This window comes from Mesoplodon bidens (assembly GCF_964165515.1).
Source record: "Mesoplodon bidens genome assembly, chromosome: 1".
Classification (NCBI taxonomy): domain Eukaryota; kingdom Metazoa; phylum Chordata; class Mammalia; order Artiodactyla; family Ziphiidae; genus Mesoplodon; species Mesoplodon bidens.
The window spans coordinates 31,598,051-31,622,770 of NC_138176.1; the positions used below are offsets into that span (position 1 = coordinate 31,598,051).

Sequence of the window (24,720 nt, forward strand, 5' to 3'; positions counted from 1 at the left end):
ACTGTGAAGTTTCTCCCTTTCTTAGCCTTTCAAACCCCCGTTCTCCCTCTGGCTGTGCGAACCCTCAAACTTCCCCGGACAGGCCCACCCTCCCCCATGCCGGCGGCCGCGGTCCCCAGCCCGCTCTCACCCCCTGAGGGTCCTTGACGAAGTAGCTTCCGCTGGAGCCCTGGTAGATGCGCTCGGGGAAGATGCAACGCTCGATGGCCACCTCGGCCTGCCGCACCACCGCCTCGAACTCGGGGTCCTCCGGGAACTCGTTCCGCTCGCGGTGGGCCTGCGCGGCGTGCGCCGCCGCCGCGGCCTGGGCGGCCAGGGCTTGGGCCTGCGCCGCCACGGTTTGGGTTTGACACTGGGCCGCCGCGCCCCGGGCCCGATCCAGCAGTGGCTGCCGCTCCCGGTCGTGGCCTGGCGAGCCCTGCGGAGAGGGGGCCGGGCCGGCCACCGCCGCCACGCGGACCGCGCCCCCCGGCACCTGCGGAAAGTGAGCGGCCGAGGCGGACGGAAAGGTGTAGTCCGGAGGTTGGGCCCGCTCAGGGGACACGAGTGGGCTAGTCTCGTCCATCCCTCAGGCCGCGGGCTCCAGGACCCGGTGCGCTTCACACAGCTGAGATCCCGGCTGGGACCAATCCGCGAAACTCCCAACCCTCCCCGGGCCAACCAGGTCCCGACGCCTCTTTGGCCCCGCCCCTACCTCCCCTGTTTACTTGGCGACGAGTAGACACGACCCCTCGCGGGCGAACGGTAGCCAATCAGAAACAACGCCTACGCAATCGCATCCTCAGCACTTTTCGCCGGTCACTTTCTGTGAAGACTGCGCATGCTCCAGGAGCCAGCCCCGGGTCAGACACGCCTTCTGCTCTTACCAGCCCAGCCCCGCCCTTAGATTCCGATATCTGGCCCTAGTTTGGAAGTTTACAATAAAGCAGCCAAGCTCCTCAGTTACACATTCTAGTGGTGTATATATGTCATTCCTAATCTCCCAATTCGTCCCACCCTCTCCTTCTCCCCCGGTGTCCTCATGTCCATTATCTACGTCTGTGTCTCTGTTCCTGCCCTGCAAATAGGTTTATCTGTACCATTTTTCTGGATTCCACATATACGCGTTAATATATGATATTTGTTTTTCTCTTTCTGGCTTACGAAAGCACGGAGTCAAACTCTGCGCCAGAGAGGTCCTACATCATTGATCTTATAGGACTATATATTTGGTCAATCATTTCAAATCAGCTAATCATCATTAATTTTATCAGAGGCTCAGTCACACATTTGGTAATGTGAGAAACAATCTTGTAAAACAGGCAGAATACAAGTAATATAGCTAGTAACATTAATAAAGTCATAAGCATTTATGCTAAGAACTTCTCTTACGTGCAGGCTAGTATCTCCCCAGGTCGTCTAATCAGTCTGTTCTTCACTAATCGCTATCTTTAAGGGAAATGATACATTGGAATTGTACATAAAGTTCACCAAATATGTCTGCACACACAAGGATTGAGAAAGGAATGTTATTTTCTAAGGAGTTATATGGTTGGCGCCAGAAGAAAAATTGATCTTTATGGTTGAGCAGGTATTTCTGCCATTGGGGAGGTCTGGTTAATGCATAATGCACACATTGGAAGAAAGCCCAAACTGGCAGAGAAAATTTTTAAGTTTTTCTTGTCTTGCCTTAAAATGTGAATGTTTATTTCATCATTGGGAAAAGAGTGCATCAAAGACATTTGAGTTTGAACTCCAGCTCCACACTTATTATTTTGTATGTTACTTAACTTTCTAAGCCTCAGTGTCTTCCTCTATAAAATGAGAATAATCATCCCTTCCTCAACTAGTTAAATAAGAATCAAGATAATGTACATAAAAACTTAGCATAGTGTTTAGTACATAAAAAGCACTCAACAAATGGTAGCTTTTTATCACTGCTCAGGTTATTGGTTTTAAAAAATATTTATTTATTATTTATTTGTTTGTTTTTGGCTGCGTTGGGTCTTAGTTGCGGCATGTGGGAAACTTCATTTGGGCATGTGGCCTTCTCTCTAGTTGTGGCACACGGGCTCCAGAGCACGTGGGCTCTGTAGTTGCAGCACTCAGGCTTAGTTGCCCCTCAGCATGTGGGATCTTAGTTCCCCCACCAGGGATCGAACCCGAGTCCCATACATTGGAAGGCTGATTGTTAACCACTGGACCTGAGGTTATTGTTGATGTTGTTTTTGTTTTTATGTTTAACGTAACGAACAGACTAGAGGCATGGGTTTTCTCAAAAGATGACCAGACCCCTAGTAACCAATATTTAAAAATCATTCTTTCTTGAATCTAATTATTGCCACAACTAAGTGGGAGTACTGAACTGAAAGAATTGTTTAATTGTACGTATGGTGTTAAAAAACAAAATTCAACTGGATAAATTTTAAAGATCTTACGGGCTTTATTGGATGATTCATGAATTGGGCAGCATCCCACGTAGCAGATAGAAAGGAGCTCTGAGGAGCTGTACAACATGAAAGACCTTTATAGTCAGCGGGTCAAGGAAGTTATAGCTGAAAGCAGATTGGTTGTGGCAACGTTCACCATCCTTTCGGGCCAGGATGCAGGGGTCTATCAGAAAGATTACCTCACTAGTGCTGACCAGGTGAGTCCAGATTGCCTCGTTTAAGATTCCATGTCTGGGAGAGGCTGAAACTGTAATTAAGTAAAGTATTAAGTTTGGGTTTAGTGACATAGGGCTTAGCATAAGTGACTCCCTTTGGGGCCTGTTGTCTTGTTTTTAACAATGGGAATATCTTAAACATTTTTTTGCCAAATATACCATTCTAGGCAAAGGTCCATACAGATGGTTCAATTTCCCCTTTCAGTTACAAGACATGTTATTTCATTTTCCTAACAAGACATCAAATAATTAACTAATACTTGCCTCTTATGTCCCAGAGGCCATAGCCACAGAGATGACCTCTTAGTATTATTCATCTCATTTAGCCCTTAAGCTTCAAATTATGGTCAAGGAAAGCTCCAAGATTCAGAGTTCTCCCTTGAATTCTGAGTTTTCTCTATGGAAAACCCTCAGAAATTATTTCTGTATTTACTTCTTAGAACTTGATTCTCCTTTTACTGAAAAGTGTCAATACATTCTCTGTTGCCTTTTAAGAGCTAGCACCTACCAAATGCTAAGCATGTGGCAAATATTGCTTTTTGTCCACTACACAGATTAAGCCATGTGACCGGCATTGCAGCCCCTATGATGTTGGAAACTGAGTAAAGTAACTTGCTTGTGGTCATGCAGCTGGTAAGTGGCAGAACTGGATCAAAATCCAGGCAGACTAGCTCCATGCTTTTAACACTATATTGCTTCTTATTAATTATTTCTGCAAAATGTGTCTCATGTTTACCCCTTTCTTTCCATCCTCACTGATACCGCATTAGTTTTGAGACTCTCAGGATATCTTAGCTACATTATTGCAATAGCTTCTGAGTTTCTCTGCTTCCAATCTCTCTCTGATCATCTCTGGGTATCGCTGCCAGATTAATTTTCTTAAAACACTGGTTTTATTGTGTCACTGCTCTGATCAAGAAACTACATTTTTTTATTGTGGTAAAATATATGTAATATTTATCATTTTAACCATTCATAAATGTCCAATTCAGTGACATTAAATACATTCACAATGTTGTGTAACCATCACCACTATCTATACCCAAAGCTTTTCCATCATCCCAACAAGAACTCTGTACCTGTTAAACAATAACATCCTCTTCCCCTGGCTCTTGGTAACCTCTAGTCTACTTTCTGTGTGTACAAATTTGCAGATACAAGAAACTACATTTTGCAAACTGTATCTTCTACTTTTTCAGGTCTATCCATAATTTGACCACAATCTATTTAACCTTATTTCTTCATATTTTCTAAATACACATTCTCCAATCTAATATCTGTTTTCTCGACACTCCGTTCCTCAACTATTGTAATTATATCCATAGTTAACACCACACAGTTCAGCATGTTGAACCAGTGAGTTAGAGCTGGATTGAATCTTATAGGTTTGCTAGTGCAATCTCATTTCACAGGCTAGAGAGCTTACCACCTTTCTTGAAGTCACACACAGTTGGTGGCAAAGATGGGATTTGAAAACAGAATCCAAATCTTTTAAAACTACAGTTTATTGAGCACTTACAATGTCAGACACAGTACTAAGCACTTTACATTGTATTTTCATACAAGTCTTGGGGAGACTTTATCATTATTACTATTATCATCCTTTCTACAGATTAGGAAAGCCAAATTCAGAGAAGCAATTTGCTTACTCTCTTCATTCGCCTGCCTTCTCTTAATAATTAAGTACATAATAATTAAATATAGACTTGGATTTTTCCATGTACATGAACCTTTTCTTCTCCACATCGAGGCCGTAAATCCTATGAGAGCAGTGTTCATGTCTATTCTAGCCCGGCAGAACCTAGCATCATGCTGTATTTACATTGTTAGGTAAATAAACATATGGATAAACCGGTTGGTGTGCATGGTATTTGAGAGGATTTGTTCCAATCTTGGCACTATATTTTATTTTATTTTTTTTTTTAAATTTAGGTGTTTATTTATTCATTTATTTATTTTTGTGGTACGTGGGCCTCTCACTGCTGTGGCCTCTCCTGTTGTGGAGCACAGGCTCCAGACGCTCAGGTTCAGTGACCATGGCTCACAGGCCCAGCCATTCTGTGGCATGTGGGATCTTCCCGGACCGGGGCACGAACCCGTGTCCCCTGCATCGACAGGTGGACTCTCAACCACTGCGCCACCAGGGAAGCCCGGCACTATATTTTAAATACAAAGGATATGAGTCATGACAACGGCAACACAAATCCGTATAATGAATGCAAAAGTGCCCTAATATCATCACAATGCTGGCACAGGGCTGACACTCATGAAACTGTAGTTGCCCCATCCTGCGCTTCACAATTACAAAGCCGCACCTCAAAAGTCAGTTTTGGGCTCTGTCCTTTAGCTCCGCGTCGGTGCCATTGACAACTGTGGAGATCGGAGCAGGATCGGAGCCGCTTGTGTAGGTGGTGACTGTTGCTTCTGACGCAGGTTTGGTTTTTGTTTGGTTTGGAGTTGACATTTCAGCTAGGCTACCTCTTGGTAGGTGAGACCTGAGTTCTCTGGGTGGCTGAGGTGGCACCGTGGGTCAGCCCCACCCCTCCTTCTGGTATTTGGCCCAGGGCTCCCTTAACACTCAGCCCCGCACAAAGATGGCGTAGAACCCAGGCTGGGCCAATGGGGAGTGGCGTTGCTCCCGGTTGCCTAGGTAACAGCCAATGGGCTGCGGGAATTGTGCCCAGTGCGGCTGCCCGGGATGGCGGCGTCAAGTGCGGCAGGCACTGGAGGTGGTGGCGGAGAGGCAGGTGGCAGGGGCGAGCCAGGCGGAGCGGAGGTCCGCCCCGCGTCGGGGCGAGACGGTCATCCCGGAAGGCCGAGCCCAGGTTGGCTGGCAGCGCGGGTGGGAGGGGGCCGGGAGAGTGTGGTCTGGGAGGAAGGGACTGAGGAGGCCAGCCCGAAATGACAGGGGCTGCGGGAGCGCTGCTCCATCCGAGGGTTGCTGCCCCGGAGGTCCCAAACCCGGGCCTCCCGTCTCTACCGCGGGGTCCGAGGCCCGAGCCCATGGCCTCCAGGATAGAGATCGGGGTACGTGGGCGCTGTGTGCAGAGGAGATCGCAGACCAGTGTGAGCAGAAGACCCCTCCCGCCCTGGAGAGCGGACCCGGGGTGAGGGAAGTAGCGGTGCTGGAAAGCCAGAACCGGGTGGGAGAAGGAATGGGGAGGTCGACGAGTAAGTGTTGTCTTGTTGCGGTCTAGGGCTTTGTTTGCTCTGGGTCCGCCTCTATCACACTCTGGTGGAGAGACGTCCCTCACACACATCCTTGGGAAGTAGGATGCTTAAATTAGTTGACGGTGGCATCCCTACTGTCTAGCATCTCCAAACTGCTTAGGTACCACCGGGAGTCACTCGGTTGTATTAGAACCCAGCCCAGGAATTTTACTTTCTCATGAAATAGAATAGTATGCTGGCAGTCCCCATCACCCCAAGGTGTCTGGGGTTTTTCTGTTTGTTTTGTTTTGTTTTGACCTTCTTTCTGGTGTCAGGATTTTCTTCCCACTTTCTTCAGTCTAGCTGTCCCACAGTCTTCCTAAATAAAACCTTTACCTAGTAGCAGTACATTTGTTTACTTTTCCAGTGGAAGGAAGAATTATAGTGAAAGAGACTTACAGACTTAAAACAAAGACCGTTATTTTAAGCTCACTTAAAATACTTTGAAAAGAACATTTGACTTTTTGTTCTAGGTCCATTATAAGCCTGATTTTTGTTCATCAAAGCCTTCATTTTCATCTCTTTAGGATTCTAAATGCCTAACAGCTGCTTTCTTTATAACTGAAAGAACTTTCAAGACTGTCATACCCTGGGGAGGGTGGCTTTAGGGGGACAGTGTGAAGCTATATGTAGATAGTTAAGGTGGATGCCTCCAAAAAATATTCTTAAACTGAAAATATATTCTCTATTATGTTAGTTTTTTTTTAATCCTCTGGATTTGGACACAGGTTACTGTGGATGCATAAATATTTTTTAACCAGTTTGATTTCTGAAATTAAAAAAAAAAAGACAAATGGAATGGAAACAAAAGTTCTCATTCCTGTCTTCGAGTTCTGTTTGGAAATGTCTGGGGTGGGAGAAAATAAAGATAGCAAGGATATAGTCTATTGTGCAGACTAATAGTGTGTTGGTTTATAGGCACAAAATAGTCATTTTCTTTTAGATAAATGTTTGGATTGATCCTTTGCAACCCATCTATCAAGAGAGAGGAAGGGTGGGCACCTGTTAAGAAGCGTGAATCGTCTTGGCTTTGTAACTAGATTCCACATGTAAATCTGAAGCCTAAACTCCTAGGCCATCTGTTCTCTTTAAAAAGATTTTTTGGGGCTTGCCTGGTGGCGCAGTGGTTGAGAGTCCGCCTGCTGATGCAGGGAAAACGAGTTCGTGCCCCGGCCTGGGAAGATCCCACATGGTGCGGAGTGGCGGGGCCCGTGAGCCACGGCCGCTGAGCCTGCGCGTCAGGAGCCTGTGCTCCGCAACGGGAGAGGCCACAGCAGTGAGAGGCCCGCGTACCGCAAAAAAAAAAAAGATTTTTTGAATAGCTGACACAAATACTAATTTGCATTCCTTATTTTTTTTAATTTACATTTATTTATTTTTGGCTGCATTGGGTCTTTCTTGCTGCGTGTGGGCTTTCTTTTCTCTAGTTGCTGGCAGGCTTCTCATTGCAATGGCTCCTCTTGTTGCAGAGCATGGGCTTAGTTGCTCTGCGGCATATGGGATCTTCCTGGACCAGGGCTCGAACCTGTGTCTCCTGCATTGGCAGGCAGATTCTTAACCACTGTGCCACCAGGGAAGTCCCTGCATTCCTTTAAAGTATTGGTTTTTTTAGCCTGCATCAGCACTGGCTATACTTTATTAAACTAGATTTGTCTCAAGGACCCTGGTTACTGATAGAGTTCTTTTTGGGGTCAGTAGCTATACAGCTATAATTAGCATGGCTAACTACAGAAGTCATAAATGAAAACCCTGATTCTGCCTCAGACAGTGACAATATCAATTATTTGGACACATGTAGAAGTTTCAAGTCAAGTGTGTTCAACCATGGCCTGAGACACATGGAGTGTACATGTGTTTCCTTTAATTAGCACTTCTAATTGTGTTCTTGGGAATGGACATCATTTTGACAATCAGCTATTGAAGTTTGCTATATCTCCCTAGAACAAAAAGGAATGGGAATTTGTAGTATGTGTGTTTGAAAACAAATGGGAGAGGATGGTGGCAGGGATAAGTTGAGGGATGATGTTCCCATTACAATTGCTGTATAACCGATTACCCCAAACTTAGCTGCTTAAAACAACCATAGGATGCTCACAGATTCTGTGACTCAGGAATCGGGAGATAATCTCTCTCTGCTCCATGATACATCAGCTGGGATGTGGGCTCAGTGGCTGGGGACTGGAATCATCCTGAAGGCTCCTTCACTCACTCCTGGTGCCTGGGCTAGGATGATTCAGAGATGAGGACTGCCAACTGGAAGCACCAACACATGTGACTTTTTATGTGGCTCGGCCTCCGCTGAGCATGGTAGCCTCAGGATAATCAGACTACTTATGTGGTGGCTCAGGTCTCCAAGCTCAAGTTTACCAGTTAGCAAGATGGAAATTGCATTACCTTGTATGATCTAACCTCAGAACACACCATCGCTTCCATCACGTTCTATTGGTTGAAGCAATCACAAGCCTAGCCATAAATGAGGAGTTAGACACTACTTTTTTTTTTTTTTTTTTGTGCGGTACGCGGGCCTCTCACTGTTGTGGCCTCTCCCGTTGTGGAGCACAGGCTCTGGACGCGCAGGCTCAGTGGCCATGGCTCACGGGCCCAGCCACTCCACGGCATGTGGGATCTTCCCGGACCGGGGCACGAACCTGTGTCCCCTGCATCGGCAGGCGGACTCTCAACGACTGTGCCACCAGGGAAGCCCCTAGACACTACATTTTTTATTTTCTATTTTATTTTTTTTACAATGACAGCTCACTCAGAATTTTTTTATTGAAGTATAGTTGATTTACAATGTTTCAGGTATACAGCAAAGTGATTCAGTTAGATAGATAGATAGATAGATAGATAGATAACTTTTTCAGATTCTTTTCCATTATAGGTTATTACAAGATATTGAATATAGTTTCCTGTGCTATACAGTAGGTCCTTGTTGTTTATCTGTTATATATATAGTAGTGTATATCTGTTAATCCCAAATTCCTAATTTATCCCTCCCCCCGCTTTCCCCTTTGGTAAGTTTGTTTTCTATGTCTGTGAGTCTGTTTCTGTTTTGTAAATAAGTTCATTTGTATCATTATTTTTTACGATTCCACATATAGATGATGTCATATGTTATTTGTCTTTCTTTCTGACTTATTTCACTTAGTATGATAATCTCTTGTCCATCCATGTTGCTGCAAATGGCATTATTTCATTCTTTTTTTTTACATATTTATTGGAGTATAATTGCTTAACAATGATGTGTTAGTTTCTGCTTTATAACAAAATTAATCAGTTATACATATACATATGTTCCCATATCCCCTCCCTCTTGCGTCTCCCACCCACCCTCCCTATCCCACCCCTCCAGGCGGTCACAAAGCACCGAGCTGATCTCCCTGAGCTATGTGGCTGCTTCCCACTAGCTATCTACCTTACGTTTGGTAGTGTATATATGTCCATGCCGCTCTTTCGCTTTGTCACAGCTTACCCTTCCCCCTCCCCATATCCTCAAGTCCATTCTCTAGTAGGTCTGTGTCTTTATTCCTGTCTTACCCCTATGTTCTTCATGACATTTTTTTTTCTTAAATTCCATATATATGTGTCAGCATACAGTATTTGTCTTTCTCTTTCTGACTTACTTCACTCTGTATGACAGACTCTAGGTCCATCCACCTCATTACAAATAGCTCAATTTCGTTTCTTTTTATGGCTGAGTAATATTCCATTGTATATATGTGCCACATCTTATTTATCCATTCATCCGATGATGGACACTTAGGTTGTTTCCATCTCTGGGCTATTGTAAATAGGGCTGCTATGGACATTTTGGTACATGACTCTTTTTGAATTATGGTTTTCTCAGGGTATATGCCCAGTAGTGGGATTGCTGGGTCATATGGTAGTTCTATTTGTAGTTTTTTAAGGAACCTCTATACTGTTCTCCATAGTGGCTGTACCAATTCACATTCCCACCAGCAGTGCAAGAGTGTTCCCTTTTTTCCACACCCTCTCCAGCATTTATTGTTTCTAGATTTTTTGATGATGGCCATTCTGACTGGTGTGAGATGATATCTCATTGTAGTTTTGATTGGTATTTCTCTAATGAGTAAAGATGTTGAGCATCCTTTCATGTGTTTGTTGGCAGTCTCTATATCTTCTGTGGAGAAATGTCTATTTAGGTCTTCTGCCCATTTTTGGATTGGGTTGTTTGTTTTTTTGTTATTGAGCTGCATGAGCTGCTTATAAATTTTGGAGATTAATCCTTTGTCAGTTGCTTCATTTGCAAATATTTTCTCCCATTCTGAGGGTTGTCTTTTGGTCTTGTTTATGGTTTCCTTTGCTGTGCAAAAGCTTTTAAGTTAAATTAGGTCCCATGTGTTTATTTTTGTCTTTATTTCCATTTCTCTAGGAGGTGGGTCAAAAAGGATCTTGCTGTGATTTATGTCATAGAGTGTTCTCCCTATGTTTTCCTCTAAGAGTTTGATAGTGTCTGGCCTTACATTTAGGTCTTTAATCCATTTTGAGCTTATTTTTGTGTACGGTGTTAGGGAGTGATCTAATCTCATACTTTTACATGTCCCTGTCCAGTTTTCCCAGCACCACTTATTGAAGAGACTGTCCTTTCTCCACTGTACATTCCTGCCTCCTTTATCAAAGATAAGGTGACCATATGTGCGTGGGTTTATCTCTGGGCTTTCTATCCTGTTCCATTGATCTATCTTTCTGTTTTTGTGCCAGTACCATACTGTCTTGATTACTGTAGCTTTGTAGTATAGTCTGAAGTCAGGAAGCCTGATTCCTCCAGCTCCATTTTTCGTTCTCAAGATTGCTTTGGCTATTCGGGGTCTTTTGTGCTTCCATACAAATTGTGAAATTTTTTGTTCTAGTTCTGTGAAAAATGCCAGTGGTAGTTTGATAGGGATTGCATTGAATCTGTAGATTGCTTTGGGTAGTAGTCATTTTCACAATGTTGATTCTTCCAATCCAAGAACATGGTATATCTCTCCATCTATTTGTATCATCTTTAATTTCTTTCATCAGTGTCTTATAATTTTTTGCATACAGGTCTTTTGTCTCCTTAGGTAGTTTTATTCCTAGATATTTTATTCTTTTTGTTGCAATGGTAAATGGGAGTGTTTTCTTGATTTCACTTTCAGATTTTTCATCATTAGTATATAGGAATGCCAGACATTTCTGTGCATTAATTTTGTATCCTGCTACTTTACCAAATTCATTGATTAGCTCTAGTAGTTTTCTGGTAGCATCTTTAGGATTCTCTATGTATAGTATCATGTCATCTGCAAACAGTGACAGCTTTACTTCTTCTTTTCCGATTTGGATTCCTTTTATTCCCTTTTCTTCTCTGATTGCTGTGGCTAAAACTTCCAAAACTATGTTAAATAAGAGTGGTGAGAGTGGGCAACCTTGTCTTGTTCCTGATCTTAGTGGAAATGCTTTCAGTTTTTCACCATTGAGGATGATGTTGACTGTGGGTTTGTCATATATGGCCTTTATTATGTGGAGGAAAGTTCCATCTATGCCTACTTTCTGGAGGGTTTTTATCATAAATGAGTGTTGAATTTTGTCGAAAGCTTTCTCTGCATCTACTGAGATGATCATATGGTTTTTCTCCTTCAGTTTGTTAATATGGTGTATCACGTTGATTGATTTGTGTATATTGAAGAATCCTTGCATTCCTGGAATAAACCCCACTTGATCATGGTGTATGATCCTTTTAATGTGTTGTTGGATTCTGTTTGCTAGTATTTTGTTGAGGATTTTTGCATCTGTGTTCATCAGTGATATTGGCCTGTAGTTTTCTTTCTTTGTGACATCCTTGTCTGGTTTTGGTATCAAGGTGATGGTGGCCTCGTAGAATGAGTTTGGGAGTGTTCCTCCCTCTGCTATATTTTGGAAGAGTTTGAGAAGGATAGGTGTTAGCTCTTCTCTAAATGTTTGATAGAATTCGCCTGTGAAGCCATCTGGTCCTGGGCTTTTGTTTGTTGGAAGATTTTTTATCACAGTTTCAATTTCAGTGCTTGTGATTGGTCTGTTCATATTTTCTATTTCTTCCTGATTCAGTCTTGGCAGGTTGTGCATTTCTAAGAATTTGTCCATTTCTTCCAGGTTGTCCATTTTATTGGCATAGAGTTGCTTGTAGTAATCTCTCATGATCTTTTGTATTTCTGCAGTGTCAGTTGTCACTTCTCCTTTTTCATTTCTAATTCTTTTTTTTTTTCTGCGGTACGTGGGCCTCTCACTGCTGTGGCCTCTTCCGCTGTGGAGCACAGACTCCAGACGCTCAGGCTCAGCGGCCATGGCTCACAGGCCCAGCCGCTCCGCGGCATGTGGGATCCTCCCGGACCGGGGCACGAACCCATGTCCCCTGCATCGGCAGGCGGACTCTCAACCACTGCGCCACCAGGGAAGCCCCCATTTCTAATTCTATTGCTTTGAGTCTTCTCCCTTTTTTTCTTGATGAGTCTGGCTAATGGTTTATCAGTTTTGTTTATCTTCTCAAAGAACCAGCTTTTAGTTTTATTGATCTTTGCTATCGTTTCCTTCATTTCTTTTTCATTTATTTCTGATCTGATTTTTATGATTTCTTTCCTTCTGCTAACTTTGGGGTGTTTTTGTTCTTCTTTCTCTAATTGCTTTAGGTGCAAGGTTAGGTTGTTTATTCGAGATGTTTCCTGTTTCTTAAGGTGGGATTGTATTGCTATAAACTTCCCTCTTAGAACTGCTTTTGCTGCATCCCATAGGTTTTGGGTCGTCGTGTCTCCATTGTCATTTGTTTCTAGGTATTTTTTAATTTCCTCTTTGATTTCTTCAGTGATCACTTCGTTATTAAGTAGTGTATTGTTTAGCCTCCATGTGTTTGTATATTTTACAGATCTTTTCCTGTAATTGGTATCTAGTCTCATAGCATTGTGGTCGGAAAAGATACTTGATACAATTTCAATTTTCTTAAATTTACCAAGGCTTGATTTGTGACCCAAGATATGATCTATCCTGGAGAATGTTCCATGAGCATTTGAGAAAAATGTGTATTCTGTTGTTTTTGGATGGAATGTCCTATAAATATCAATTAAGTCCATCTTGTTTAATGTATCATTTAAAGCTTGTGTTTCCTTATTTATTTTCATTTTGGATGATCTGTCCATTGGTGAAAGTGGGGTGTTAAAGTCCCCTACTATGAATGTGTTACTGTCGATTTCCCCTTTTATGGCTGTTAGTATTTGCCTTATGTATTGAGGTGCTCCTATGTTGGGTGCATAAATATTTACAATTGTTATATCTTCTTCTTGGATTGATCCCTTGATCATTATGTAGTGTCCTCCTTTGTCTCTTCTAGTAGCCTTTATTTTCAAGTCTATTTTGTCTGATATGAGAATTGCTACTCCAGCTTTCTTTTGGTTTCCATTTGCATGGAATATCTTTTTCCATCCCCTTACTTTCAGTCTGTATGTGTCTCTAGGTCTGAAGTGGGTCTCTTGTAGACAGCATATATATGGATCTTGTTTTTGTATCCATTCAGCCAATCTGTGTCTTTTGGTGGGAGCATTTAGTCCATTTACATTTAAGGTAATTATCGATATGTATGTTCCTATTCCCATTTTCTTAATTGTTTTGGGTTCGTTATTGTAGGTCTTTTCCTTCTGTTGTGTTTCTTGCCTAGAGAAGTTCCTTTAGCATTTGTTGTAAAGCTGGTTTGGTGGTGCTGAACTCTCTCAGCTTTTGCTTGTCTGTAAACGTTTTAATTTCTCCATCAAATCTGAATGAGATCCTTGCTGGGTAGAGTAATCTTGGTTGCAGGTTTTTCTCCTTCATCACTTTAAATATGTCCTGCCAGTCCCTTCTGGCTTGCAGAGTTTCTGCTGAAAGATCAGCTGTTAACCTTATGGGGATTCCCTTGTGTGTTATTTGTTGTTTTTCCCTTGCTGCTTTTAATATGCTTTCTTTGTATTTAATTTTTGACAGTTTGATTAATATGTGTCTTGGCGTATTTCTCCTTGGATTTATCCTCTATGGGACTCTCTGTTCCTCCTGGACTTGAGTGACTATTTCCTTTCCCATATTAGGGAAGTTTTCAACTATAATCTCTTCAAATATTTTCTCAGTCCCTTTCTTTTTCTCTTCTTCTTCTGGAACCCCTATAATTCGAATGTTGGTGTGTTTAATGTTGTCCCAGAGGTCTCTGAGACTGTCCTCAGTTCTTTTCATTCTTTTTTCTTTCTTCTGCTCTGCAGTAGTTATTTCCACAATTTTATCTTCCACGTCACTTATCCGTTCTTCTGCCTCAGTTATTCTGCTATTGATCCCATCTAGAGTATTTTTCATTGCATTTATTGTGTTTTTAATCATTGCTTGACTCATCTTTAGTTCTTCTAGGTCCTTGTTAACTGTTTCTTGCATTTTGTCTATTCTATTTCCAAGATTTTGGATCATCTTTACTATCATTATTCTGAATTCTTTTTCAGGTAGACTGCCTATTACCTCTTCATTTGTTAGGTCTGGTGGGTTTTTATCTTGCTCCTTCTCCTGCTGTGTGTTTTTCTGTCTTCTCATTTTGCTTATGTTACTGTGTTTGGGGTCTCCTTTTTGCAGGCTGCAGGTTCGTAGTTCCCATTGTTTTTGGTGTCTGTCCCCAGTGGCTAAGGTTGGTTCAGTGGGTTGTGTAGGCTTCCTGGTGGAGGGGACTAGTGCCTGTGTTCTGGTGGATGAGGCTGGATCTTGTCTTTCTGGTGGGCAGGTCCACGTCTGGTGGTGTGTTTTGGGGTGTCTGTGGACTTTTTATTATTTTAGGCAGCCTCTCTGCTAATGGGTGGCGTTGTGTTCCTGTCTTGCTAGTTGTTTGGCATAGGGTGTCCAGCACTGTAGCTTGCTGGTCGTTGATTGAAGCTGGGTGCTGGTGTTGAGATGGAGATCTCTGGAAGATTTTCGCCGTTTGATATTATGTGGAGCTGGGAGGTCTCTTGTGGACCAGTTAGACACTACTTTTTTTTTTTTTTTTTTTTTTTTTTTTTTTGCTGTACGCGGGCCTCTCACTGCTGTGGCCTCTCCCGTTGCGGAGCACAGGCTCCGGACACACAGGCTCCGCGGCCATGGCTCGCGGGCCCAGCCGCTGCGCGGCATGTGGGATCTTCCGGGATAGGGGCACGAACCCGTGTCCCCTGCATCGGCAGGCGGACTCTCAACCACTGCGCCACCAGGGAAGCCCTAGACACTACTTTTTGATGGGGCAGTGGCAAGGTCAAATTGTAGAAGAATGTATAAGACAGGAGATATGATCGCGAATATCTTTGGAAAATACAGTCCACTCTATTTGGTAATGAGAAGCTAATCTTTCAAGTTTCATTGGCTTCTTTGAAATATTTAGGATGCATTGCCCAAGAGCTAACAGCATACCAAAAGAGTGGCTAGGTTTACAGTTGGAGGGGCTGGGTAGTACTCGGTCCCTAGATAATCCTCAAACTGGAGAAGAACAGTTCCCTTTCTTTCAAGTTCCTTCTACTGGTGGGATGCCACTGTTTGGAAGTTTCACATAGCCTTGAGAAGAAGTAAACACACAAGAGGCTGAGCCCCTGTGTAGTCAGTCTGGCTCCTCAAATTGCACTGAAATAACTCCTTCCAAAACTTCGAGTGAAGACAAGTTAGTCAGCTGCTGCTGAACATTGAAAGGGAGTGTCCTTATCTTATCATCTTCCTGTGGAAATAATGATTTTGCATTTATGTGTCAGAACGGTTGTTTAGTTTTAAGATTTAGTAGAAGATGTAACCATTCATATTCTGACTTGTTTTGAAAGAATGAAATAGCTCAGATTTGTGCCATAAGCTGACTTTTAGTTCTCTGATGTAATTAATTCTCAAAAGAGCTGATGGTGACCTCTAGCTATCAACATGCCTATCTGGACTGGGAAGCGTTTTCCTCTGTACTTTCGATGGAAAACTGCTTCTCTTCCTCTCATTAATGTTGTATTTGCAATGGAGTCATGTTGACCTCTACCCCAGGCATACTCTGATGCTGGGCTGATGATAAGAGGCTCGTGAGCCTGAAATTAGATGCTGACCTTGTGGAAAGTGGATGGGACAGAGATGGCACACCAGGTGCCAGCCACTGAGAAAATAGCCCCCCAGAGGTACTGAGGGGCATTAAGACAAGAAAATGATCCTGGTCTTGGGATATCTTCTACAATGTGAGAGACCCTGAACATGGAGCTCCTGAGTAACTAGAAAAGTGAGAAAATCCCTGTTGTACCTATGGGAGTGACTCCAAACATCACCAAAAGAGCTTCCACAAAGCTGGCCTTCATTATGGGGGTAGAAATGAATGTCTCTCCGTGTTTGGGTGAGAACACAGGGCTTCTGCTCTGTTCAGACCAGGCTGTCTTCACATCAGACCATTTCTGAGCTTTCAGCATCTGCATCAAAATCATTATGACATAGGCCAAAATTAGAATATCCCATAGGGTGCTGATAAAGAACAGATGAGTGGCTATAATTTACTTTTCCCCTACTTAGTACTTACTTTATTAGTCAAAATTGCTGATATTTTTTCAAAATGTCATTTGAATTTGTAAGGAAACACAAAAGATCCTGAATAGCCAAAGCAACCTTGAGAAAGAACAACAAAGCTGGAAGTATCATGCTCCCTGATTTCAAACTATACGACAAAGTTACAGAAATCAAAATAGTATGGTACTGGCACAAAAACAGGCACATAGATCAATGGAATACAATAGACAGCCCAGAAATGAACCCACACTCATATGGGCAATTAGTCTACCACAGAGGAGGCAAGAATATACCATAAGGAAAACATACTCTTCAATAAATGGTGTTGGGAAAACTGGACAGCTACATGCAAAAGAATCAAATTGGACTACTTTCTCACACTATATACAAACAAACAAACCCTCAAAATGGAGTAAAGATTTAAATGTAAGTCATGACACCATAAAACTCCTAGAAGAAAACGTAGGCAGTATGCTCTTTGACATCAGTCTTAGCAATATTTTTATGGATATGTCTCCTCAGGCAAGGGAAACAAAAGCAAAAATAAACAAATGGGACTTAGTCAAACTAAAAAGCTTTTGCACAGTGGAGGAAACTGTCAACAAAATGAAAAGGCCACCTACTAAATGGAAGAAGATATTTGCAAACAATGTATTTGATAAGGGGTTAATATCCAAAATATACAAAGAACTGGTAAAACTCAACATCAAAAAATCACACAGCCTGATTTAAAAATGGGCAGAGGTCCTGAATAGACATTTTTCCAGAGAAGACATACAGATAGCCAAGAAGCACATGAAGAGATGTTCAACATCACTAACCATCAGGGAAATGCAAATCAAAACCACAATGAGATATCACCTCACACCTGTCAAAATGGCTGTTATCAAAAAGACAACAAATTACAGGTGTTGGGGAGGATGTGGAGAAAAGGGAAGCCTCGTGCACTGTTGGTGGGGATGTAAATTGGTGCAGCCACTGTGGAAAACGGTATGGTGGTTCCTCAAAAAATTAAAAACAGAACTACCATATGAGTGGAAGTGGAGCACTTCCACTCCCGGGTATTTATCTGAAGAAAATGAAAACAGTACTTAGAAAAGATACATGCACCCCTATATTCATTGCAGAATTGTTTACAGTAGCCAAAATATGGAAGCAATCTAAGTGCCCATCAATAAATGAATGGGTAAAGAAGATATGGTATGTGTGTATATATTCCATATACACACACACACACACACGCACACACACAATGGATATATATATATATATATATATATATGAATACTACTCAGCCATAAAAAAGAAAAAGAATGAAATCTTGCCATTTGTGACAATATAGGTGGACATAGAGGGTATTATGCTAAATGAAATAAATCAGAGAAAGACAAATGCCATATGATTTCACTTATACGTGGAATCTAAAAAACAAAAAAAATGAATAAACATAACAAAACAAACAGAGTCATAGATACAGAGAACAAACAGGTGTTTGCCAGAGGGGATGGGGTGGAGAGATCAGAGAAATAAGTGAGGGAGATTAGGAGGTACAAACTTCCAGTTACAAAAAAAAAAAAAAAGGAAAGAAAGAGAAATAGGGATTGCATTAAAAAAATATGTCAAATGATTCTATTTGTCTCTGTTTATATTTATTGATGTTTTGGGTATCTTAACTCCTTTCTTATAGAATATCCTTGAGTATAAATATTCTTTTACCACTCATATGAAGCTATACCTAGCCAGTCTCCAAATGTTACCAGGTTGTTTTTGTTTATCCTGTGATATATCTGTGATAATCATTCCTGCTCCCATTACCCTGTTATCTCCCTAGTTCAGACTTTATGATCTCATACCTGGGTATATCAGTTAGCTTTTGCTAGGTGTGTTATTACACACCATCCCCAAAACATAGTGGTTACAACAACCATTTCTTTAATCCGTGATTCTGTGGGTCGGTAATTTGGGGCTGGGCTCAGGAGGGCAGCTCTTCTAGTCTTGCCTGAGCTCACCCATGCATCTGTGGTAGGCTGGGACAGCTGCTACACGTGGCCTCTCACCATCTGGCAGACTAGCCTGGGCTCATTCACATGGAGGCAGAACAGTTCCAAGTGCAATAAGAGAGCAAGCCCAACAAACAAGCGCTTTTCAAACCTCTGCTACATCACCTTTGCTAATGTTCCATTAGCGAAAGCAAGTCAGATAACCCACCCAGATCCAACAGGCAGAGGAATAAATAAGCTGCCTCTTAATGGAGGATCTGCCATGTCTGCAAGGGCATGGATGGAGGGAGAACACTTTGTGCCCATTTTTACAATCGACTAAATGATCACATCTCCTGTCTTGCAGCTTCTCTGGCTGTAGGCTTTTGCTGTTCCAGCCCATCCTGCTTCCTTTTGCCACATTCATTTTCCTTAGACTCTGCTTTCATATTTCATATTATAACCCCCAGAAGTTTCTTCTTTTCCATACCTTATCAGCTATCAACCCTTCTGCCTAGCTTTCAAAGGTCTCCTTAAGCTGGCCTGACCCTAAAAGCAGAGCACATGGTACAGGGGAAAAAGAACTACCAGCAGTCAGGGGAGGCATGGGCACGAGTTCCATCATCATCATTGTTCACTAACTAGTTTTTAACCTCTTCGGGCTTCTGTTTTCTCCAAATGTTTCTCCCTCCAAAATGAGGGAGTTTGCATTAAATCTGAGAGGTTCTTTTCAGATTTAAGATTTAGGCCGGGTGTACGTGGATGAATTTGTTTCCTGTTACTCCCTAAATAAACCTTCAACTCGAATAAGACCTGGCTTCCTAATTCCCACTGCACATGTCGTGTTTATATTGCTCTTTGTGCTTTCACCCCCACGTTTTCTCAGTCTGGCATTGCCCTTTGCGTTCTTCACTGCTTGTTTTATGTTCTGCCCATCCCTTGTCTTTGTCATCTCTGCCATCCAGTTTGGCACTTCATTATATTATCTCTCGTATTATTCAGTGTTTCAGTTGTTAGTCTTATCAGCTAGCTTATAAACTCATCGAGGAACGAGACTATATTTTATACATTGACTAAGCACATAGTAGGTATCAAGCAAATATTTACAGAGAAATCCTAAATTTCCATCCCAGGTCTTAGAAAATTGGAACAGGCTGAAGACTTTTTTTCCTCTTTTTTTTTTTTTTTTGCGGTACGCGGGCCTCTCGCTGTTGTGGCCTCTCCCATTGCAGAGCACAGGCTCCGGACACGAAGCCTCAGCGGCCATGGCTCACAGGCCCAGCCGCTCCGCAGCATGTGGGATCCTCCCAGACCGGGGCACGAACTCGCGTCCCCTGCATCGGCAGGCGGACTCTCAACCACTGCGCCACCAGGGAAGCCCTGGCTGAAGACTTTTAAGACAAGTAGGAGGATAATACTGCTTGGGCAGAGGTGGCGATGATGGTGGTGGTGGTTGGAGTGGGGGGGATTTTTGTTAAATGTACTCAAGGTAGTTTACACTTACCAGGCTGGTAGCCTTTAGGAGGTATCTATAAAATTGCTTTACAGGCCTTTCCTCCAGCCATCCTATGACACTGGTTCTCCTCTGCTTATTTCTTGCAGTTTTCATCCTTCTGTAAGCTGCCACCATGACCCTGACAAAAGGTTCCTTCACCTACTCCAGTGGGGAGGAATATCGTGGCGACTGGAAGGAGGGTGAGAGGACCCATGGGGAACATCCAGTGATGAACACTTCATTTGGCTGAAGGACAAATACATGAGGATATATATAAGACAACTTTATGAGTCTTCATTTCTAACTTCTAAAGCCAAAGAGTGCCTTTCCTTTATTTGATTTTAGGATTATAAATAAAGGAATTGGAAAATGCTATTGTTACTCCCATCTCCAGAAATAAGTTAAATCTTCCCACTTTTAAATTTAAAGTGTTTTAACACTTTTTTTTTTTTTTTTTTTTTGCCACGCCTCATGGCTTGCAGGATCTTAGTTCCCCGACCAGGGATTGAACCTGGGCCTATGTCAGTGAAAGTGCCGAGTCCTAACCACTGGCCTGCCAGGAGACCCCCCAACACTCTTTTATCCTTTAGTGGTATTACTTGGGAATTGTTTTTATAAATGCTAACGTACTCAGCAGAACAAAATGAATTATTTTTAGGGCCCATAAATTGCAAAGTACAGATTCATTGTAATGACTTGATTCTAGTGAATCTTAAGGAAGAAATTAGGGCAGACACTCAAGAGCAGATGACATTCATTGCCTTGAATTTCCTGTGACAGCTCATTACATTTGGAAGTATCTATTCATAGGAAGGGCAGAATTCCTCCAAGCCTGAGGCTATACAGGAAGCACTTTAATGATGTTCAGTTTGGAAACAGTCTGGCCACTTAAAAGTCTCATGCGTCCAGTCCTAGCAAACCCGGAACTGCCCCGAGGAGACTTGACTCTTTATAGTTGTGCCCAGAAGAGCAGTTCACGCCCTTTCCAGACACCTCATTCTTTTCATGGTAGATCCCTGCAGCTGATGAATTTTTGAGCCTTGAGAGGAGAAATTGTGCACATGGGACGTGACCTTGCCTCCGTACATCCCCAGCCTTTTCTCCTGCCTCCCAAACACCTACTGTCCCCTTTAACGTGACCTTTCAGAGGAGAGTCTTCTCGAGGCTCTGCTGGGCAGTCTCTATCCACCAAAAGAACGCCCTTGTACCCGGAATGGCATTGCAGCTTCTCCAGTATCTTGCTCTGTTCTCTGGTCAGTTCAGTGGGTAAGCACAGCCCTATTGATGGAGCAAAGCTCAAACTAGTGTTGCCAGTCAGGCTGTTAGGTTTGCCTAGCAGCTTCATGGTGTCGGAGGGTACTTTAATTTTTTTCTCAGAGTGTCAAGGCAGTTAAGTGTCAAGGGCTCCAGAGTCAGTCTGCCGGCTGCATTTGCTGTCTTGCTGTACCACTTAGTTGCTCTGTGATCTTGAGTAAGTTTTTTATCTTCTCCTTGCCTTGGTTTCTGCATCTGTTAATGGGAATAATAGTAGTATTGGGCCTACCTCCTAAGGTTGTTGTGAGGATTAAATAAGATGATAAATACAAAGTGCTTAGAAGAGTGCGTGGCACATAGTGAAGGCCCTGTGAAGTTAGCTATTGTGATTTTTATTTAAAATTTTTTTTAAGCTGTTGTGATTTTTCAGTGCTCTCTTATCTTCATACTTGGAGAGACCTGCTCCAAATCTGATGGTTGTGACTTAAGAAGGGAAGATCTTAGTAGCCAGCTTATTACTCTGGGTAATAGTTCTCTGCCCTGCTAGTGTCACTGCTTTTCTTCCTTCCTTTGTGGGTGGGGTGATGCAAGGCAAGGGATGTTGGACTGTGAGAGGGGACCCTGAAGCTGCCCCATCCCAACCTGACACCTGTCTTCTCTTTGCTCAGGCCGCAGACATGGTTTTGGTCAACTGATGTTTGCAGATGGTGGCACCTACCTGGGCCATTTTGAGAATGGGCTCTTTAATGGCTTCGGGGTACTAACGTTCTCAGATGGCTCGAGGTGGGTACTGGGTCATCATTCCTTTCTCAGCCTTAAACTAGGGAAGGGAAGTTCTGTTCTAAAAGGGATAGTGAGAAATATCTGGTCAAACCTGAGCTTGTCCCGGGCCCTCTGAAAACAGGCAAGGAGTAGCGTTCGTTCTTTTATTGGTTACTTTATAAATACATCTAAAATTTGAAATGGCAAGGTCAGTGACCTCCCACCCCACCACTGTTCTCTTAGGTTATTTCCTTGCGATTAGAGCCTCGTATCATACACACTCACTGACCCTTCTCTGCTGGCTGGGTGGGTGGGAGCTCTGGAAGAGTGGAATCAGCTTTGCTCCTTGGCATTGCTAAACCACACATTTGGTGTTGGCAGCTGCCTGACTGAGTTATCCTGAAGGCTGACATCTCGTGTTTCTGCAGGTATGAGGGGGAGTTTGCCCAGGGCAAGTTCAACGGCGTCGGGGTCTTCATTCGACATGACAACATGACCTTTGAGGGGGAATTTAAAAACGGCAGAGTGGATGGTTTGGGTAAGTTGCGGGCCAGCAGGACAGGGGACTGACGAGCATAAATGGGTGGAAGGACACCTTTGCAGCTTTAATCCTCCTGTGGATGCCCAGCAACGCATAGGGACCAGGCGCCGATGCCGGGTCATCGGACTCACCAATAGAGTACCCAAGGGCTGCAAACTTTTCTCTCCCTCCACCTCTACGTAGCAAGCAGACCTCCCAGCCACTAATGCCACTGTCACACCCATATTTTCTCTGTCCCCCTCAAAGGCCTGCTGACTTTCCCTGATGGTTCTCACGGAATACCCCGCAACGAAGGTCTGTTCGAGAACAACAAGCTTTTGCGGCGCGAGAAGTGCTCGGCGGTGGTTCAGCGGGCCCAGAGCGCCTCCAAGTCAGCCCGGAGCCTCACCGCCTGACTCGGCGCTGCGCCCAGCTGACAGCAACGCCCCGCCACCCGCTGGGGGTGAACAAAAGAATCCGATGTGAGAGGAGATGAGAATGACCATGGAGCAGAAGTCCTGGGAGAGGCCCCGTCACCTGCCAGGCAGGGCTTCGGTCACAGAAGGTCTGAGGCTCGGGCCGCTGGCCTTGCAGCAGTGGTACCCGGTGTGCCCTGCCCTTGTCTCGCTCGTTGGTACTCTCTGTCCCTAACACCGTGGGTCACCCGGTGCGGACCTGCTGCTGCCTTCTACTTCATTTTCTGCCAAGTGATACAGAGTCTCTTCCTTCTGCCCCTATTCGGTGCAGATGATCCCAGCCCCAGATTAGGGCCAGTGCTCTGTGCTGCCCTGGAGAAATAAGGGAAACGATAGGAGTGGCTCAGACAGTACAGCGGTCCTGAGAAAGTCAAGGCCAGAGTTTTCCTGTATGTTACCCCTGCATTCGCTTCTGGTTGGCACCATGGCCCCAGGCCTTCCACGTTGTCTGACCAGACTGGTCCTCGTGTCTGTTTATTGCTCCTGTGAAGGGTTCAGTGAATGCTATTTCCCTCTCCCTTGACTTTACAAGCAGATAATTTGTGCTCCTCTCTCCTTCCTTAGACATGGGAAAGGATCCCTTTTGTCAGAAAGAAACCGATATAAACAGTCATCTTATAACTTGTATTTATAACTAACTCCAGGGCAAGGGCAGATATCTGTGGGTCCCATCAGGTCCTGTCATGGAGTGAACTAAATCGTTAAGGATGGCTTGGGCTGACACAGCTTCTTTCCAGTGGACCAGTAGGTCAGACCCACCTTAACCCCTTGGGGTTCAGGTAGAATTGGACCCATCTTGGGATGGCAGTGAACTAAAAGAGCATTTGGTTCACTGTAACTCTTCCATCATGAGCCTTGGCTATCAGGCCTAGGGATCAGATCTTGATCGACTGGATCCCCGCACAGTTCATCACAGAGGCCTCCAGTTACCCTGTGACCCAAACATGCCCCCCCCACAGCCCCTTATCCTCACACTGAATGTCTCCTCAACAGCAGATTGTGGTGGAAATTAGAGCCGTGTGCCTCTATTTATTCTCTGAATTGTACTGTAGAAACAAGTGTTTATGAGGAATAAACAAATCACCAGAACTGCCTATACTTAGTTTTCTTGACTCTCTTGCTGTACACCCTTATGAATATTGACCCATTTGCTATTTCTAAAAGTTAATTATAGATGGGGGCTTGAAACTGACACTGCACACTTTACTACATAATATCATCTAATTCTGCAAGGTAGGAACATTAAAAACACACACACACACACAAAAAAAGCCAGGCAGGGCTTCCCCGGTGGCGCAGTGGTTGAGAGTCCGCCTGCCGATGCAAGGGACATGGGTTCGTGCCCCGGTCCAGGAAGATCCCACATGCCACGGAGTGGCTGGGCCCGTGGGCCGTGGCCACTGGGCCTGCACGTCTGGAGCCTGTGCTCTGCAGCGGGAGAGGCCACAACAGTGAGAGGCCCGCGTACTGCAAAAAAAAAAAAAAAAAGCCAAGCGGGCTCAGGTTGCCCAAACTAGTAAGTGGCAGAGCTGGGTGGGATTTGTATCTGGGACTTTTTGACTCCAAAGCACTTTCCACTGAACTCCTCATCACCTTGAATGTCAGGGTGCCCAAGTCCTGAGACCATTTATTGTCACACCTGTTGGGTTACCTCAGGCAAGTCTTTCTCTGAACATTCACCTTCCATGCTAACCCATTCACTTGCATGATCTTACAAGCCCTGAGAGGAAGGTACCATTATTATCCCTGTATTACAGATGAGGTTCAGGGCAGTTAAATAGTTTTCCAAGGTCTTGCAGACACTAAGGCGCAAATCCAAGAATGGAAATCCCAGAGACTGAGCTCTTCACCAGTATACTAGGCTGCCTCCCTAGCCCTAA

At 43.7% G+C, this 24,720-nt stretch overlaps 2 protein-coding genes across 4 annotated transcripts in view; one reads left to right on the forward strand and one right to left on the reverse strand.

The window, feature by feature from the left end:
* PI4K2A (phosphatidylinositol 4-kinase type 2 alpha) overlaps positions 1-629 on the reverse strand; it is a 28,587-nt gene extending 27,958 nt beyond the window's left edge. Inside the window, exon 1 of one of the 2 annotated variants that reach the window (XM_081225231.1) lies at positions 131-627. In XM_081225231.1, the coding sequence (XP_081081357.1) occupies positions 131-565 (435 nt within the window). In that variant the 5' untranslated portion in view covers positions 566-627. Of the gene's footprint in view, positions 1-130 lie in introns of both variants that reach the window. The other variant, XM_081225232.1, reaches the window with a different exon arrangement.
* Positions 630-4,893: 4,264 nt separating this feature from the next.
* Positions 4,894-23,933, forward strand: MORN4 (MORN repeat containing 4). Of its 2 annotated transcripts, none has more exons than XM_081231987.1 (5): positions 4,894-5,077; positions 19,936-20,028; positions 21,751-21,865; positions 22,273-22,382; positions 22,632-23,933. In XM_081231987.1, the coding sequence occupies exons 2-5, from the start codon at positions 19,962-19,964 to the stop codon at positions 22,778-22,780; spliced, it is 441 nt and encodes a 146-aa protein (XP_081088113.1). In that variant the 5' UTR covers positions 4,894-5,077; positions 19,936-19,961; the 3' UTR covers positions 22,781-23,933. The 2 variants fall into 2 exon arrangements, with proteins under 2 accessions (XP_081088113.1, XP_081088112.1); XM_081231986.1 differs by lacking the exon at positions 4,894-5,077 and adding an exon at positions 5,338-5,469.
* The last annotated feature ends 787 nt before the right edge of the window (positions 23,934-24,720 follow it).

Coding starts and splice junctions, on each gene's coding strand:
- MORN4 (XM_081231987.1), top strand. CDS start 19,962: ATGACCCTGACAAAAGGTTCCTTCACCTACTCCAGTGGGGAGGAATAT. Junction 20,029..21,750: donor TCGTGGCGACTGGAAGGAGG/GTGAGAGGACCC, acceptor CTCTTTGCTCAG/GCCGCAGACATGGTTTTGGT. Junction 22,383..22,631: donor CGGCAGAGTGGATGGTTTGG/GTAAGTTGCGGG, acceptor TCCCCCTCAAAG/GCCTGCTGACTTTCCCTGAT.